The sequence below is a fragment of the Gastrolobium bilobum genome, unplaced genomic scaffold (genome assembly GCF_033153095.1).
Source record: "Gastrolobium bilobum isolate Gb01-03AN ecotype WA unplaced genomic scaffold, APGP_CSIRO_Gbil_v1 utg5421, whole genome shotgun sequence".
NCBI classification, from domain to species: domain Eukaryota; kingdom Viridiplantae; phylum Streptophyta; class Magnoliopsida; order Fabales; family Fabaceae; genus Gastrolobium; species Gastrolobium bilobum.
The window spans coordinates 37284-56693 of NW_026898951.1; the positions used below are offsets into that span (position 1 = coordinate 37284).

Genomic DNA, 19410 nt, shown 5'->3' on the forward strand with positions numbered 1-19410 from the left:
ATGTTTCTAATGCATTATTTTCTTCGCACCATCAGATTTTTCTTGCCGCCGTGGATAGTAACCTGGAACCCAAATCATTTAAAGAGGCTATGCAATATCCTCATTGGCAGAAAGCCATGCAAGCCGAAATTGATGCATTGGAAGCCAATCATACTTGGCAAATTCAACCTCTCCCTTCTGGTAAGAAAGCTATTCCATGTAAGTGGGTGTACCGCATCAAGTACAATTCTGATGGAACCATTGAACGCTATAAAGCGCGTCTGGTTATTGCTGGGAACAATCAGATCGAAGGAGAAGATTACACTGAGACTTTTGCACCGGTGGCTAAAATGACAAGTGTGCGTACATTTTTATCTGTAGCTGTAGCTCGAAAATGGAGCATTTTTCAGCTGGATGTTCAAAATGCCTTTCTCCATGGCGATTTGGATGAAGAAGTCTTTATGCGTTTTCCTCCCGGTTTCTCCCAAACCAAGTCTGGTCACGCCTGTAAGCTTCAACGTTCACTTTATGGTCTCAAGCAATCCCCACGAAATTGGTTTGCTAAGCTTCGTAGTTCTCTCCTCAGTTTCGGCTTTGTTCAGTCTCGTGCTGATTATACGTTGTTCACTTACTCGACTGGTTCCCATTATGTTGCTATACTTGTCTATGTAGATGATATTTTGTTGGCAGGTAGTGATCCTTCTCTCTGTGACCGTGTCAAAGCTCATTTACAAACCTGGTTTAAAATCAAAGATCTTGGTCCCCTCAAGTATTTTCTTGGCATTGAATTTGCTCGAAGCAAGACCGGTTTGTTTCTTACTCAACGCAAATTTGCTTTGGATATTCTTAAGGAATGTGGACTTCAAAGTTGTAAACCGGTTGCTTATCCTATGGATCCCAATCACAAGCTTGCTCTTGCTGAAGGACCTCCGTTTGATGATCCTAAACGTTATAGACGTATTGTTGGCCGTCTTGTATATCTCACGATTACACGACCAGAACTTAGTTATGCAGTTCACACACTTTCTCAGTTTTTGCAGCATCCTATGCAGATACATTACGATGCGGCTATTCGTGTTCTTCGGTACATTAAGTCCAATCCTGGCCAAGGACTCCTTCTTCGATCTGACAGTGATCTTCTTCTTCGTGCCTATTGTGATTCGGATTGGGCTAGTTGTCCCTTGACTCGAAAATCAGTCACTGGTTATTTTGTTACTCTTGGACATTCTCCTATTTCTTGGAAAACCAAGAAGCAAAACACAATATCCCGCTCCTCTGCTGAAGCTGAATACCGTGCCATGGCAGCTGCGACTTCTGAGCTTATTTGGTTAAAGTCTTTTCTCAGCTCTCTTGATATTCCTCATGCAGCCCCTATGCAACTGTTTTGTGACAGTCAGTCTGCTATTCATATTGCTTCTAATCCAGTGTTCCATGAGCGTACCAAGCATATCGAGTTAGATTGCCATTTTGTTCGGGACTATCTTCTCAGCAAGACTATTTCTACTCAACATATCCCCACTAGTTCTCAACCCGCAGATATTATGACCAAAGCACTTGGATCCAAACAATTCGATTTTTTGACTTCTAAGTTGGGCATCTCCTCCCTCCATGCTCCACCTTGAGGGGGAGTATTAGAGTAGCATTAATTTGTTAGGATCCTGATTGTAACTATCACGGTTTGTTACCTTGTATATTAAAATAGATTAGCTTGATTTATGCTTTCTGTTCCTTAGTTTTAGCTGATTTCCTGATGTAAATAGATTAGCTTGATTTATGCTTTCTGTTCCTTAAGTTTAGCTGATTTCCTGATGTAAATAGATTAGCTTGATTTATGCTTTCTGTTCCTTAAGTTTAGCTGATTTCCTGATGTAACCAATTGTAAATCTTGGTCTATATAATAGACCCAATTTTATATATCATTGAGCTGCGAATGACAGCAACTTCTGTTATTCTCTCCCAAACTCAGACTCAGTCTCCCTGATCCAGTGATCTCCTCAACCGTGCTTGTTCTTCTCTCCCCACCGTTAATTTGTCGTGTCACCGCCTCTCCTTAGCTATTCACTATTGGGTAAGAGATCTCGTTTCATATACTATTATAGGTGGATGAGAAGGACAAGAAGGGCTTGAGTTTGATGATATAACTTTTTATTAATTGGAATATGTGTTTTATACTTTAATATTTTGATACTTTAATTAGCTTGTGAATATTGACTTGTGGATGTAATTAGTTGAATTATGTTAAGTATATTTTGAATATTTGATTATTGGTGGTTTGATTTTTTTGAATTTTTCATATATGATATATAGTTATATTTTATTAATGTATAAAAATGAATCAGCGAAGTGACCCCGTGACCCCCTAGTTGAACCCATGATCCCGTGACCCTAACCTCGGCCGAGTCGATAGTCGGGCCGGGTTTTTAAACACTATTTTTTTTTTGTATAATAAACACTATTTTTAATGCATTGGAGTGGTGAGAATGGATATTTCAATATTAAAGTTTCATACATCTTTATTATTGTTCCGGGTATATACCTTGGCAGGCCCATAAGCCCATTTGGAGAGGATATGAAGACCTCTCCTCTTGAGCTAGACATATCTGACTTGGGTCGTAGCTCGTTATTTCGGATCGTGGGATCATACACATGATCTTTTTTCGCTCTTTGATACATACAATCATCCATTAAACGAACTCATTAGACCCAAGATCACCATGATAATTGCATCCTAAGGTTTGTATAAATATACCTACAATACCTAAGGAAAGGGATTAATTCAGATAACATCCAACCACACTCACTAAGCCTTGTTATGATCATCATCCCATACACTTTGAGCCTTATACCATTGATACCAGAGCAATCTCATACTCGACCTTATAACATATTCCAAACACCAATCCTATCATCCTAACATAGTAATTGGTGTTCACTCTGAATAATTAATAAAAAAATTTGTGTTTTTTTTTATAGAATTTTATATAAATGTGTGTATTTATAAAAGAATTAAATTGTTTACATGAACGGTGTCATGCTAAATTTTAACCATAGATACTTAGTGTAAAGAACCAATTCAACGCAAAAGCTTAAGTCATAGGGTGAGATTTTTTTTAATAATTTATATTATTCTCTAACACACCCCCTCACGAAAGAGCCATTTAGGCTTGAAGCGTGGATATTGCACAGGCACAATTTTTAGTTTACCTTGTGCTTCACTTAATTCCACTAGTAAGTGGGGAGCGTTAAGAGTCAAAAGCTCTTATATCATGTAAAGAACAAAATCAACACAAAAAGTTAAGCTGTTGGGTGAGGACTTTTTTAATAATTTATATTATTCTCGAACACTTAGTTTGGAGGAAAATGCTTTTTAACCTTTGATAAGCTAAAATAATTAAGTTAATAACAAAACAATATTTATTTAGTTATTTAAAATAATATTTCGTACCTGTATATATACACTAGGGGTGTTCATCAACCGATTCAAACCACGGTGACCGAACTGAAAAATCGATAACTGAATAAACCGAAAAATCAAAAACGAAAAAAAAATACAAATTTTAATTGGATTGGATCAATTTTCGGTTTGGTTGATGAAAATTGATCCAATATATTAATTCCCCTATCTACCTACTTGGGCCTTTCCCCAATCATAGCCCAAAAATTTCTAAACTCAAGACCCATTAACTCATCGACTAAACCCAAAAAAAAACCTAGCCACATCCCATTAGCAAAATTTCATCTGTATAGAACTTTATATCTCATTGTAAAAAAAAAAACAACTATATTATCGTTTACTAATGTTTTTGTATTTCAAAAAAAAAAAACTTTACAAAGTCAATATATTTAAAAGATATGTTATTTACACAATAATCATGAAACACATTTTAGACTTTTTAAAAAACCGAAAATTGATTAAATCTAAATCGAAAAAAATTGGATTATATCAGATCGAATTTAAAAAAAAATCTAAATCGAATGAATAATTACATGTCAAACTATAAAAATTGGATCGAATGCTTTTTTTTCTTTTAAAATCGATTCAATTCATAATACCAACACCCCTTATATACACAAGTTTTAAAATGACACGGTTAATGAAACTCGCATGTACAGCCGTATATGCCTTTGAAGGAGAAAAATTCTTTTTTAAGAGTATATAAATGAGAAAATATTTTTGATATTACAAATGTACCGAATATTCAATATATTTTTATCTAATATGAAAAAATAACATATTTACACTATTTTTATTTTATAAGTTTTTTTTCATATTCTTTTTTTTTTTCTTTTAAAAAAGGGAGTAGCTATTCATTCACTGGGCATCGAAAATGTGCTCAAATTAAGTACTTCTACACCAAATCCTGTGCGTTTAACTGGACACGTGTCCTTACAACGCTTTTAATCACATTATGCACCCCGTTCCTCTATTATTGTCCCAGCCATGGCCCCCGAGTGAAGAGAATAGATTCCGTAGAGGGAAACACTAACATACGCAGCGTTAGTGCACGATAATAATAATGCTCCGATTCCGACCCATCCTCCCCAAACCTACCACGGAGAGTGAGCTTTCTGTTACCAACCAAAACGTCGTCGTTTCTAAACGGAGAGCGAAAAGGAAATACGTTAGGGTTCGAAGGAACAATAATGGTAAATCTTCAAAGAGATTGGGAAAACGAGAAGAACAAACGGGCTCGCCGGCGCCAGAACACGCGGCGGCGCTTGTGACGCTGCAGCTGATGCCGGAGCGCGGTGAGGTTTCCGGAGTTTCACGGTGTAATAGGAACGTTGATCTTGATGACCTAACCGTGGAGGAAATACGAGATATGGAAAATCTAAAATCGCCGTGCGCGACGGCGGTGGCGGCGGAGGTTGGTGTGGTGGAGTCGTGGGTGACGGTGGAGAGCGTGACGTGCACGTGCATGGGTGAAGGAGAAGGGTTAGGTTGTACGGACGTTGAGAAGGTGAAGAATCTAGAAACTGACACGTGTCCAGGGTTTGTATCGGACGGTTGTTATAAGGTGCGGTGGGTGAACGACGCGTACAAGAGGATGGTGATGGGTGAGGAGCCATGGCCTGAGATTGTGGTGTGGTTGAAGGTGAAGGATAGTGTTGAGTGGTGTTGTTATTCGTACCCGGCGTTCACTTGCGGGGTGAGGTTACAGTACACGTGGCGGAACGAGAAGTGCACGAAGATGGTGCCTTGTGATGTTTGGAGATTGGACTGTGGTGGTTTTGCATGGAAGCTAGACGTGAAAGCTGCGCTTAGCTTGGGTCTCTGAAAAATCACATAGATACACGAATGTGTACATATATAAGGTATTGTTATGGTTAAAGTTGATTCCGTTTGAAGAAATTCAAAATTAAAAAAATAATAATAATAATAAATTGTTGCTTTCCGGTAATTAATAAGGTATTAATATTTTTTATTTTGTAGGAGATTATTTTATCATTTAAATAAAAGTATATGAGATTTATGTAACGTCATGTGAAGAGAATAGAGAAAAAATAATATTTTTATATATTTTTATATGTATATAAAAAATAAAATTATCTCCTACTAATACGAGAAATATTAATACTAACTAATAAACATGCAAAACTGGTACTAAAAAGTGCTGCTATGCTATGTCTATGCATTCCGTGTTTTAAGGCTTGAGGTGTACACCTTGCTTAATTTGTAGCAACTTAAGTGTAACTATTGTCACTCTAGGAGTTTAAGAGGCTAACCAAGATTGTGGGAAATGTATATATAGTATGTATTTATATCACTATCTTAATGCATGAGCTTTCAATTAATATATTTATATGATCATTATCTTGGAGCATGAGCTTCAGCTGTTTATTTATGTGGAAAGGGAGCATGTAATTAGCATATTTTGTTAGGCAATATGCATGCTGTAAAAGCAGGGGAACTTATAGCATGTTTAAAAATAGTTTTTTTTTTAAAGAATTCTTTTTTTAAAAGTTCTTTTAAATTATTTCTGATTACTTTAAAAAAAAAAGTTAATTTAAACATTCATTTACTATAATTGTGTGCTACAATTGATTTCATTTTAAAAGATAAATGCCTCGATCTGGTGCACAGTAAAAAAGTATATATAGTGGAGATTGTTGATCTATTGGTGGGTTTTTGGGTTTGGGAAGAGGATTGAGATTGAAAAAAGTAATAGACCTATAAATAAAGTTTTTGTTGCATAAATCATTTTCGAAACATGTTTGTTGATTTATAAAAAAAAAAAAAGGCAGTTTGTTTCTATTTTTTAACAATAAAAAGTATTTTTAGGTTAACAAATATGTTTAATTTTTACTAGAATATTTACATAATTTTTAGCATGTATTAAAAATAAAAAATAGCTTTAGTATTTTTTTCATAAATGATAAATAATGGCATCTGAAAAAAGTTATATTATAAAATCATTTACTTTAGAATTAAATAAAATTATCCAAATATACCCTAAAACAAGTTTAGGTATATGTGTGGGACAAATCGTAAATGCAAAGTGATGAATGCCACATTGATATTCGGATAAATTGATCTATAATAAAATTATGTTATGCTTTGATTACATAATGAAACGAAAGTTTTTTTTTGTTTTTTTGAATCAGTTTAGTTTACATTAGTTTATTTGGGCAAAACAATTAAAATGTTATTATTTTAATAAATAATTACGAATATATAGCTGTTTCGAAATTATTTACAAATTTATTATATCCATTTACGTCCAAATTAGGCATGATCATTCACGCTTAATTTAACATGACTCCCAAGGCATTCACGCCTAATTTGTATCGTCAACTTGTATGCCTAAATATTTCTTCTAAATTTTGATAAAAACTCAAAGGCAGCTAACATTCATATAACACTAATTAGATGCATCTGCATCGTAATTCATAAGGTCCGTAAGACCGTAATAACCTTCTTTACATAATACTGATAATTTGTTATTTTCCATTTTACCAAAATTCATTCTCCATTTAATTATAAGCGATATAATAAATCAAGGGAAATGATTGTCTTCTGTTACATAAATTTTTTCTTTTCTCCTGTACAGACATCGGACCTCACGCTTTGTTTTTTTTTTTTTTTTTTTTAAATCTTGTGGACCCATTTATATGTCTCAGTAGAAAAAAAAAACATATCACCTGTGAAATAAGAAAATGCAATCCCATAAATCAAAGCCCAAACGTAACATGTTAATACGTTTTTTAAAATTATTTGATGCACATGTTTATATACTATAATATTTGGGTTCATTTTTTCTGCAGTTACTGCAGATAAGTTATCTGCAGTAAGTCCAATACAATGTCATTTTGGGGTGAAAATCATGATGTTTTTATAATTTTAATTTATTTCAGAGTTATTTTAGTCTTTATAATTATAATTTTATAATCTTTCAATCCTAAACGACGTCGTTTTGGAAATAAATGTAGATAACTTATCTGTATTAACTGCATAAATATTTTTCTGATAATATTTAAAGGAAAAATCTATTTTATGTCAATATATTTTTAAAATTATTATTTGATGGGGGTGTTTATAATCCAAACTTACTTTAATACTTTACATTTACAACTATCCAAATAAATTTGTTTCATTTTTTCTCCTTATAAGTTAATTTATATACACAAATATACAAATCATGAAAACAAGAGTCATGCATATTACTAGTAGTATATAAGCTCCGATATTTGTTGCTAATTTATATGTATGATTTAAACGGATGATTACATAATCTGTTTAATTTTTTTAATTTAACTCTAGGTAGGCATAAAAAGATTATCTACAATTCAAAACTACGGATCCAAACATCCGATTAGGGGTATATATATATATTTATCTCAAGTTGTCGGAGAAATGTTTTTTCCACATAGGGCTTATCATTTCTCAAGCTGTCAGAGATAACTTTATCTCTGGCTACTAAATTATACCCGTACAAAGATAGATCAATGGTGATAAAGGAAGAAAAAGAAAAAAGGAATCGTAACTATTCAAAGGTGAATCAATTAATATAAGAAAACAATAAACAAAATGATGTAGTTTTGGGAAGGCCGGAGATAAACTTATCTCAAGTTGTCGGAGAAATATTTTTCCCACACACACACACACACATATATATATGAATGGTTTATCGTTTCTCAAGCTGCTTGAGATAGTTTTATCTCTGGCTACTAAATCATAACCGTACAAAGATGGATTAATGGTGATAAAGGAAGAGAGAGAAAAAGAGAATCATAACCATTCAATGATGAATCAATTAATATACAGAAATAAATAAACAAAACGACGTAATTTTGGGGTGGCCGGATATAAACTTATCTCAAGTTGCCAGAGAAATATTTTATATATATATATATATATATATATGTATATATATGGAGTTTACATTTCTGCAGTTACTCTACGTGCAGCAATCAAATACTTGCCATATATATATATATATATATATATATATATATATATATATATATATATATGTGAAAACATTAAACGCGGGGAGTCATAACCATATACAAAGATGAAAGCATTAAATGCGGAAAACCATAACCATACATCTGTCGTTGCTGTACGTAAAGGGGCTGCAGAAATAATTTTATCTATATATATATACATATATAGGGTTCACTTTTTCTGCAGTTACTGCAGCTAAGTTATCTGCAGTAAGCCCAATACGACATCGTTTTGGGACAGAAATCAGGGTATTTTTATAATTTTAATTTATTTCAGGGTTATAATAGTCTTTATATTTATAATTTTTTAAGATTTCAATATCAAAACGACAACATTTTGGAAATAAATGCAGATAACTTATCTGCATTAACTGCAGAAATATTTTTATATATATATATATACAAACACGTGTAAAAGAATTAAAAATCTTACTCACAATCTTAACCGTTAATTTCTATCTATATAATAAGTATAATTTATTGAGTATAAATAATTAATTAATAGAGAGATACAATAAATAATAATCATCAGATGCACACAGATCAAGGGCTAAATATTTTTTTTTTTTGGAGTTACCCATCCCTAATTACCTCTTTGAGGCGAGTTGGCTCCCTCCGGTATCCCCACAAGCTTCAACTCTTTGAGGCGGCTATGAGACTAATCCGGAGTGCGGGGGTCAGAGATGGCTAAAGGTTCAGCCCCCTCCCCAAGAATGCATTTAGCGGGAATCGAACACATGTCCAACCCCACTAACTCAGCGCCAAAGAACCAACTGAGCTGCACCCATTGGGTATCAAGGGCTAAATATTGGAAAAATGAAATACATTGCATAAATATTCAAATCATAAAACTGTCTTATCATTACAAAATATTCATAAACACTGTCGAAAAAATTAACTACAAATCTTAAGATGTTAGTACTTGCATTTATTTAATTTATGAGATAAATTTTCATTCCTAAAATGTTTAAAATATTAATTCTGTTATGAAATTAAAGGATAACTAAAAAGATGGTAAATATAGCAAAGAAAATGATGAAAATGGTAATTAAGGCAACATATATTAAGAACAGAAAAAGGATATCATAATAGTTGGCTTTTTGTCTAACTAGCTAAAACAATAAAATGCCTCAATCATTTCAAACATACATGCAAACAACCATTTTAAGGAGAAACAAAACAAGTTCTGGTAATATTTTCAAAAGTGAAATGCACACTGAAAATAAATTTCTGTTTAGGCTCAAATCTCACGGTTATATGTGTGCACTTCAATAATTTATGCTCTTTCTGAATCACTCATACTGTAATTTCATTATTCTTACTTACTCTTAGACTAACTCAATCAATGCTTATTCCTAAAAAAAAAAAAATCTAAGTCATCATATCAGAAATTAATTTTTACTGACTAATTCTAACTTAGCATGATTTAGTAATCCAGACAGAGAAAAGAAACACAATAAAAGAAAATAAAAAGGAATAAGGAAAAGAATTTTCCCTGTTTTTCTAAAAAAAATTGCGGCTCTTCTCATCACAGGGATCATAGTTGTACCAACTGCTACTATATATATGGTGCAGGTGAGTCCCCATTCCCAAATTTAGAAATTTGCTGTCCTCAGCAATTAATCAATCAAAAAGAAAGAACTGCACACATCATCTTAACAAAAAATATCATCAGATAAAGTCATCAGTAGTAATCATGCTCACAATAGAGTCAGAAAAATAAAATTTGTACATCACTAGAGTCATCACTAATCAAAACAGATAAACAAAAGAAAAATAAAACTAAAATGGTCCTAAAAATAAAATCTACTAGCATCATAAAATAAACTAAAATAATTAACTTAAAAGCGATAAATTCTTAGGTTGCCTCCTAAGAGCGCTTGTTTAATGTCATTAGCTTGACATTACATCTTCATTAGTCATGGCGGCTAGTAGCCGGAATTCAAAGATGATGTCATTCCTTTTATCATAAATATTGTTGTGCCGTAATAGTACTCTCGTGCATATAGGCGGGAAGGTTTGGCCTCAAGAACTCTATACTTAGTCTTGACGGGCTTTCCCTTGCTCTTAGGCTTTGCCATCTTCATCTCCGGCTTGCAACTCTCACCTGGCTTATGATCTTTCTTTTCTTCCTCTTCAGCCTTCTTTTCCTCAATAAAGAAAATTTTCTCTGGCTGAGTTGTAGGTGGTGGAGTTTCTTTTTCAAACATTTTGAGAATAGTCATTTCTCCTTCCACCCTTAAGTTCAATTCACCTTTAGGCACATCAATTAGCGCTCCAGAGGTCGCTAAGAAAGGTCTCCCAAAGATCATGGGAACAATAGCGTCCTCCTCTATATCCAAGATAACAAAGTCCACGGGGAAGATGAACTTGTCCACCTTAACAAGTATGTCCTCTATTACTCCATATGCTTGCTTGGTGGAGCGGTCAGCTAGTTGCAGAATTATATTGATCGGCTTCACTTTTGTGATTCCTAGCTTCTTCATCATAGATAATAGCATTACGTTGTTGCTGGCACCTAAATCACAAAAAACTCTCTCTATTGTCATCGAGCCAATCGTGCAAGGGATACTAAAACTCCCCGGATCCTTTAATTTTGGAGATAAATTCTTCTGCGTGATTGCACTACACTCCTCTGTCAAGATAGTGGATCCTTCTACTGTGAGCTTCCGCTTCTTGGTTAGGATCTCTTTTAGAAACTTAGCATATGATGGCATTTGCTCTAAAGCTTCCGCAAAAGGGATATTGATATGCAGCTTCTTAAAAATCTCTAAGAATTTAGAGAAATTTTACTTCTGCTCGTGCTACTGTAACCTCTGAGGATAAGGAGCCTTAACATAAGGATTGTCTCCAAGTGATTTCATCCTTTCCTCTAAAGAAAGCTTCTTTATTACTTTTTTACATGGGGTATCATTTAATGGTCCTCCAAAAATTGTGACATCTTTATCGACAGGGTCATCAGCTTTCTCTTCAGCAGGATTTTCCTTCTCTGCATCTTTTTCACTACTCGGTGCAGCTATTGGGTTTTCCACACTTTCCCTTGTAATGATGGCATTACATTGTTCCTTGGGATTAATAATTGTATTACTAGAAAAGGTTCCTAGAGGCCTCTCAGCCATCTGTTTGGCAAGCTGACCAATCTGAATTTCCAAGTTTTTAATAGATGCTTCTTGATTTTTGAGAGATGCTCGGGTTTCTTCCACAAAACTTGTTTGATCTTGAGACATCTTTTTGAATGCAATTTCCCAAGCTGCCTTTTGACTAGATTGCTCTGGTTGAATTCCCAGATTAGCTTATTGTTGTCCTCCATGATTATACGAAAGAGCAGAATGGTTTCTCCATCCAGGATTATAAGTGTTGATGTAAGGATTGTTCTCCCTACGTTGGTCGTACCAAAGAGAATTCACCTGAGCTGGATTTAAAGTAACCATAGCCTCACATTTATCGGCACTATGAGGTCCGCCACAAGTGTCGCATACCACAGGGAATTGAGAGTTAACCGCAGAGATTTGATTTTGGGTAAAGAGTTTAACAAATGAATTCAGCCTTTGATTCATCTTGTCTTATTTGGCTAACATAACGTCGTACCCTTCTAATTGCATAACTCCTTTCTTAGGTTGCATTGGTGTGACCTCATTATCTTCAAATGTCATCTTTTCAATTAACTCAATAGCTCTAGTTGGCGTAATTTCTCCGATACTACCTCCAGCTGCAGCATTAAGGAGTATTCTATATGTTGACGTAACCCCTTTGTAAAAGATTCAGACTTTCTCGCCATTTGATAGAACGTACTGCAGACATCTCCTGATTAGTTCTTTAAATCTTCCCCATCCCAAGCACAGGGATTCGCCTTCGAGCTGCTTGAAATTGTCAATATGTTCTTTCAGCTCGGAGAATCGGGAGAGTGGGAAAATTTTCTTTTGAAATTTTTCAACGAATTCTTCCCACGTGGAGATGCTATCAGCAGGTTGCAATTCCAGCCAATTAAGTGCTCTTCCTTTTAAAGAAAAAGGAAAGAGCATCACTCGAATTACTTCAGCAGGTACCCCATTAGCTTTAATGAGGTTACACAACTGTAAGAATTTAGAAATATGGCGGTTTGTGCCTTCGATTGGGTTTCCTTCGAATTGACTTTTTTGAATTAAATTTAGAAATGAGGCTTTTATTTCGAAGTTGTTCGTTGGAATTGGAGGTCTTCTAATGCTCGCCGTCGGATGCGAGAAATTAGGGTTTAAGAAAGGACTCATCAGTTCTTCAGGTGGATTTTGATTTTCCTCGGCCATGACTGGTGCTTCAGGAGAACTGGGGCTCGATGCGTCTTGTGTCTTCTTCGCGGTCAAACACTTCCTATTAGTTCTTTCTAGTCGTCCTAACTCTGGTTCGTACTGTAAGTCATTGGGGTTAACAGTGCCTCACAGATGCATAAACCAGAAAACTAAGGCTCAGTGGACCCAAAAACGGAAACCACTAACTAACAAAAAATTTAAAATTTAAAAATTAAGGCAAACAAATTAAACTAGAAAAACAAAATAAAATAACAAAACAAAATAACAAAACAAAATAAAATAAATTAAAATTAAAATATTAAACTAACAATAAAATAAAATGACAATAAAAATAACAGAAAAATAAAAATAAAAATAACATAAAAAATAAAATAAAATAAAATAAGAAAAATAAAAATAAGAGAAACAAAAATAAAAATAAAATGAAAAATTAAAATGAAAAATAAAACAAATAAAATAAAAACAAAACAAACAAAATAAAAAAATGATCCGATCTATAATTTTGTAGATATGATTAATGTTGATTAAATCAGTCCCTGGCAACGGCGTCAAAAACTTGTTGCGAACTCGGCAAGTGGACCGGTCGTACAAGTAATAAAGTGATAAGAAAAGTTGTCGATCCCACGAGGACTGATGACCAAGCACTAATTTATCTATTTAACTAAAGTTGGATCGATCGTGAAATGTTGGTTTGAGAATATTCTAATTAAATTAAAAACAGAATTTATAAAATTATTTTTGGTTTTTAATATTTTAGAAAATATATTCAGAATTAATAAATCTAGAAATTGGGTTTAAGTTTTTAATAAAAAGGCGTAGCTAGGATTCAACTTCCCCAATGGTTTCTTAACGAGTTTGGCTATTATTACGATTACATTCAAGATCAAATTATTAACAGTTCTTTCTATGATTGATTAAATCTCAATCCCTTGGTAATTCAATCCTTTATTCTAATCAAAAGCCTACTCCCTTAGTTATAGAATTCATAAGTCTATCACTAGATCATACGAATTCCAGCAATCAACAAATCGAAATCGATACACCAACACCCCTATTGTCATGCACGACTCTAATGCTCATTCAAGACTGGCCAGATCATAAATAAGACTAATCCTAGATATCAGATTAATTGCATAATTCAAAAGCAAGAATGTAATTCATAAGAAATAAATAAACATCAACTAAGAACCCATTGGTTTTGTCTCATCCTAACTATTAAAAAAAATTAGCCTGACATAGTCAAAAAATAAGAATAGATGAAAAGAAACTAAAATTCATAAAAAGGAAAATAAAACCCGGTCTCCACGGTGAAGCTTTGACCGTTCCTCCGCCTTCTAAATGTGCTCCTCTGCCTCGTCTTTCCCCCAATCCAAGAATAAATGGAATAAGCCCTAATGTGCATTTTTATAAAAATAAAAATGGGCTTTTTAATTTGGAATAGGCTCGCTGAGGATTAATTTTGATTAATTCTTTATTTTTCTTGATCTTTATCCTTTGCAACTGCCTTTATCCTTCTTGATTGCAATTTGTTATTTTAGACCTGAAACAAACTGAAAAGAGATTAGAACCTTATCAAGTTGTTGGTATTTTAATATCTTTAGATTTTATTAACTAACACTATATTTTTAATCATATTAATTATTATTTGAACTATATTTTATATTAAAAACATAGTGTTTTAGACACTTATCAACCACCCTTGGGTTTTCCTTTGGATTTAACAAGACTCTTAGCAAAACCTGCACTCACTACATTCTGGCTAGCAGAGCTGTTAGGCGCACCAAACATGTCACTAACAGTCTGAAGCATCTCTACTCCACTCTTAATCATGTACACTTGCTTCTGCAAGTATTTGGAAAGACTGAAAATAATATAGCAGCGAACTACCATATATAACTTCTCCTAATCTGAGTAATGCATCTTAGTTTTCTCAAATGCACTCTCTACAAGTGGTCATGACTTTGGTACGGTAAGGACAAAATTCAACTTTTCATGTTTAAGAACAACATCAAGGTTCCTTTTGCATTCTTCGTAGTTTGTACCATCTAAAGGTCTTTGGTTCAAAATCATGGCTAAAAGATTGAAGGAAGTCATTTTCTGAAAAAACATACAAGGCACACAATTACAAACAAGAAATGCAATAAACAAATTAATCGCAAGCATATTCCAATAACTACTCATCATTTATTGTTAACAATCCAGCAGTTTATCTTTATAAGGCTTACGTTGTGCAAGTCATTTGTAAAAACTAAAATTGTTATTTAGGCCTTCGGTGCCATTATCAGAGCCTCGTTGTGAGGGTTAATAAATTTATCAAATTTGAATGTAATTAACCATTGTTTAATTTCAAAATTATCTTTACTATCCAATTATTGTCGACGATGGGCCGCACAATATCTGACTAAAATTTTAAAATTATTAAGGTGCAATCAAATAAAATCCGGTCTTGCTTATCTGTCGGGGCTTCACATGACCATTTTATTAATGGATGCACAAATGGAGCCCGCAAGTTTTAAAATTAATTACTTAATTTAAAACCTTTACCCATTCAATATTTTAATAATTTAGAATTTTCATAAGCTCTGCCGAATTCCTTGTTTAATTTCAAAATTATCTTTAATAACTTAGTATTGCCGACGACGGGTCGTACAATACTTTATTAAAATTTTGAAATTATTAAAGCCCAATAAAATCCAATCGCGCTTATCTGTTGGGGCTTCACATGATTATTTTATTTCTAGGTCCACAATGCGCTTGGAAGTTAGACTAATTTCTTAATTTCAATCTCCTCCCAAAATTATTTAGGTCCAATCTAATAAAATCTAAACATGCTTATCCGATGGGGCTTCACATGATTATTTTATTAATGGTCCTATAATGCGCTTGAAGGTTAAATTAATTTCTTAATTTAGATCTCCTCATGTTCATCATAAGCAATTTTTCCAATTTTCAAGAATTGTTTAAATGAGAGTAACCTTTGTTTGATTTCAAAAACTATGTAAGCAAGAACGCCGATGAATGTGCATCACTTAGCTTATCCGTATTTTGAAATTATTAAGATCCTAAAATTCGGCCATGATAGGCAGCATGTGCTTCATACAATCATGATACATGATTGTGGTATGCAGCGCGTGTTTAACACATGACCATTTTTTTTTTACAAAACACATAAATTACTCGCAAAATAAACTATTCTCTTAGAAAATTTTCTTAATTGTTTTTCTAGATTTAAATCATCCAAATAACTGACTTAATTATTAATCTAGATTTCAGCAATCATAATAATTATTATTTATGAGGATAATTTGAAATCAAAATAATTATCATAACAATCATTAAATTATTAAATTCGTTATGTATATATTTCAAAAATTAGAATTAATGTCATAATGACCTTTAATTCAGCCTATCAAATGTAATAACTATTACATTTAAATTTCAAAATATGAATTAATTACTATAATGACTATTAATCTAGTCGTACAAACATAACAGTCATCATGCTCATGTAATTAATAAGTTATGCAATAATATGACACCACCTATTCTATATGATATGTTATCATATCAAGCATATTATCAATCATATAATTCATCCATTCAAAAAAATAAAGTAATTAATTATTAAAAACTTTAATCCATGGTTTACTAAAAAAAATGAAATTACAAAATAAAAACTTTTGAGCTCATTTGCTTTTTCCTTATGGTCCGTATGTTATGTATCAAGCTCCTTTATGGTAACCATAGGCCCAAAATACCAAACTTTGGCGAGAAACCCTAAGTCAACTGTCAGGAACCCTAGTCGTCTGACGTCCACTGCATCGTCACCCGAACTCATCTCAGCACGAAACTACTACAGGGAAAGGACTGTCGTGAAGGGACAAACACAAGGCCGCTAGAACCACCTGAAAAGGGTCATCCACGTGCCTCCACGCCCCGAATTTGTACTCGCGAGTGAGGCCCATGCGCAGCCACTTTAGGTGGCGCATGGGGGGCATCCGACATCCTTTCACGGTGCTCCAACCACTGTTCTCGTGCTTATGTCCCGTTTCACGCCATGTGGGTGGTTTCTGAGATCGGCCATCGGAAAGTCACGAACACGTCCAAACAGCGATGAACGTCCTTCTCTTTGCATCTTTTTGGTCTTCTTTCATTACAATTTTATTTGAAATACATAGAAAATATACAGAATTGAAATAAGATTCAAAGAGGAAACCTAATCATATGGGATTAGCCTCCTTTTTACATCTCAAGAAAATACAAAGAAATATCTACCATGGATTAAAGCCAAAACCAAATAAATAATTGATTTTTCATCAAAAGAATTATAAGATACTCATGCAAAATTCATACCATTAAAGATAGAAACTCTAGGTGTCATATTTCATGAAGCAAAACTAATTACATGAAAATTGTAAATCAAAACTAGATCCACATCTAAACTGGTAATCTGGCTTTGATACCAATAAACCCCAGCCCTACGCTCATTGGGCTCTAGGTTTCTTGAGCTCTTCTCATACTCTTAGCCTATTTGGGTTTTAGTAAAAGAGTACAAATTCAATAATAAATACCTTTAGATGACAAATCACTATACATAAGTGATAACAACGTTAGCCAACGGGTAGTGTCTGTGCACAGTAATAACATATTTGTCTAAGAGAGATTAAGTTATACCTATAAATTTTACCTTAATGTCTTCTTGCAATTGCTTTTTATCGAGCCTTTAGATATATGAATCTTATGTAAGAGGGTCCTATTTTCTGAGGTGAATTATGGCCGCCAAATATACCACTAAACTGCTTTTTGGGATGGGACCCATTGACAAGCGCGTGATTCATGAATGAAAAGAAACAGTCATAATGAGACAAATACGTTGAAGTTGACACAAATGCCAGCGAAAACAAAGGCAACCAAGCCTCTAGGATAGTTCTCAACTACATTATTATTTTCTATGGATCCTTCCAAGAAGGGAGAACACTACACTTTGAGCTTTGAGTGTTGACTGTGTTCAATATTTCTCACCAGTCACCACTTCCCACTATAAAATCTTGCTCAACCTCACCTTCACTTCACCACTTCATTTTAACTACAAAACATAGATATCTCCAACACTTCGTCTTCAAGTGTTTCATCTCTTCAAAGTCCCCAAACTCGTCCAGGCCTTCCTTTGCAATTGTCACCAACAATTATTGCATAGCACTCTCAAGTTTCTTAACAACAATGAAGGTTAGAATTATACCCTCAAGATAAACCAATCTCTATTATCTCCTTCCCTTCATCACTTAATCATTAAATCACCCCTTCTTTTTTGAAAGAGTTTTGTTCTGTCTGCATGGATGACTGATATTTGATTTTTTTATTTTTTGCTTTAAATTTTTTAGTCTGAATTGGTGTACATCTTTTTTCACATTGAAAGTATGAAATCAACAATTTTGTGTTCCTTGTCTATGATGATTGTAGACATATGATATAAGTAATTATTGGGTCCTGAAAGCTCTTTGGTTTGTTCTATGACAGAAAGTAGTGTTGAAGGTAGACTTATATGATGACAGAATCAAGCAAAAAGCTATGAAAACAGTCTCTGGCATTTCAGGTATTGAATTTAAACTTCTTATTCTCTCTTCTTTGCTAAACCACTTGGTTTTTAGATGCTAGAAGCAATCAACGAAATTCAAGAAAATCAGAGAAACAAACCAGAGACCAAAAAATTTAAAAAAAAAAAAAAAAAAAAAACCCTGTAGTTCATTCATGGCTAGCAAGTTGCAATAAAAGCAAAACATTTTACTATGCTTTGTTATAGTGGATTAGTTTTACAGTATCCTTATATTGATTTTTAATTGAAATTGAAATTGTTATTATGTTGCAGGGGTTGAATCAGTGTCAGTGGACATGAAAGACAAGAAATTAACATTAGTGGGAGACATTGATCCAGTACATGTTGTGGGGAAGCTTAGGAAATGGTGTCATACTGAAATAGTTTCTGTTGGATCTGCTAAAGAAGAAAAAAAGAAGGAAGAACCAAAGTTAGATGATAAGAAGGATTCAATAAAAGTACCTGAACATGTTAAGCTTTATGAAGCCTATCCCCTTTATTATCATATGACCCCACTACAGTCTAATCAATATCACTATGTTACAAGTGTGGAAGAGGACCCTAATGGCTGCGTCATCTGCTAAATTGTAGGAGGCATGAGATGAAAAGCAAATGCTAAAAGAAATGTTATTTTCCATTTTTTGGGGGCTTTTTTTAACGATTCAGATTGAGGGATGAAGTGCGTCCAAGAAGAGTATGCTGTATAGGAATTTGCTGTGTAAGATTTGGAGATTTTAATTAAATATTTGTAGCTTTTGTTGAAAGTGTAAGATTTGGAGAATAGAATGAATAAAAACATTTGGTTGGTTATGAAAATGGATTGGCCATAACAATAGTTATGCTGATAGAACGAATAGTATTTGCTGTACTTAATAAACTTGTATTGGCAGCTTGCAATGTTGTTAAACCATAGAAATTCCGTGAAATAGCATGAAGTAGTCAAATTGCACATTTAACAACCAGTATTTTACAATGGAAAAATACTAGCATTCCCTTCCTAAAGTTCAATAATTCATATGAATAATCGGCCAACTAATTCCTTCATGAATCTTCTTGTTAGTGCAAATGCTGAAGTCATATGGTTTTCCCTCCCAAGGAAGCCCG

The 19410-nt window shown here is 33.6% G+C and overlaps 2 protein-coding genes across 2 annotated transcripts; both read left to right on the forward strand.

Annotated features, from left to right (window-relative positions):
• The first annotated feature begins 4388 nt into the window (after window positions 1-4388).
• On the forward strand, window positions 4389-5316 carry LOC133285725 (uncharacterized). Its single transcript, XM_061482994.1, has one exon. The coding sequence runs from the start codon at window positions 4497-4499 to the stop codon at window positions 5256-5258; it is 762 nt and encodes a 253-aa protein (XP_061338978.1). The 5' UTR covers window positions 4389-4496; the 3' UTR covers window positions 5259-5316.
• Window positions 5317-17815: 12499 nt separating this feature from the next.
• Window positions 17816-18999, forward strand: LOC133285724 (heavy metal-associated isoprenylated plant protein 39-like). Its single transcript, XM_061482992.1, has 3 exons — window positions 17816-17939; window positions 18231-18306; window positions 18580-18999. Exons 1-3 carry the CDS (start codon window positions 17934-17936, stop codon window positions 18888-18890), a joined length of 393 nt encoding a protein of 130 aa, XP_061338976.1. The 5' UTR covers window positions 17816-17933; the 3' UTR covers window positions 18891-18999.
• Window positions 19000-19410: the final 411 nt, after the last annotated feature.

Bases quoted from the DNA above. Each gene is read 5' to 3' on its own strand.
- LOC133285725 (XM_061482994.1), top strand. From the start codon at position 4,497: ATGCTCCGATTCCGACCCATCCTCCCCAAACCTACCACGGAGAGTGAG.
- LOC133285724 (XM_061482992.1), top strand. The intron at 18,307-18,579 runs GTATTGAATTTA...ATTATGTTGCAG, and splicing joins AACAGTCTCTGGCATTTCAG to GGGTTGAATCAGTGTCAGTG.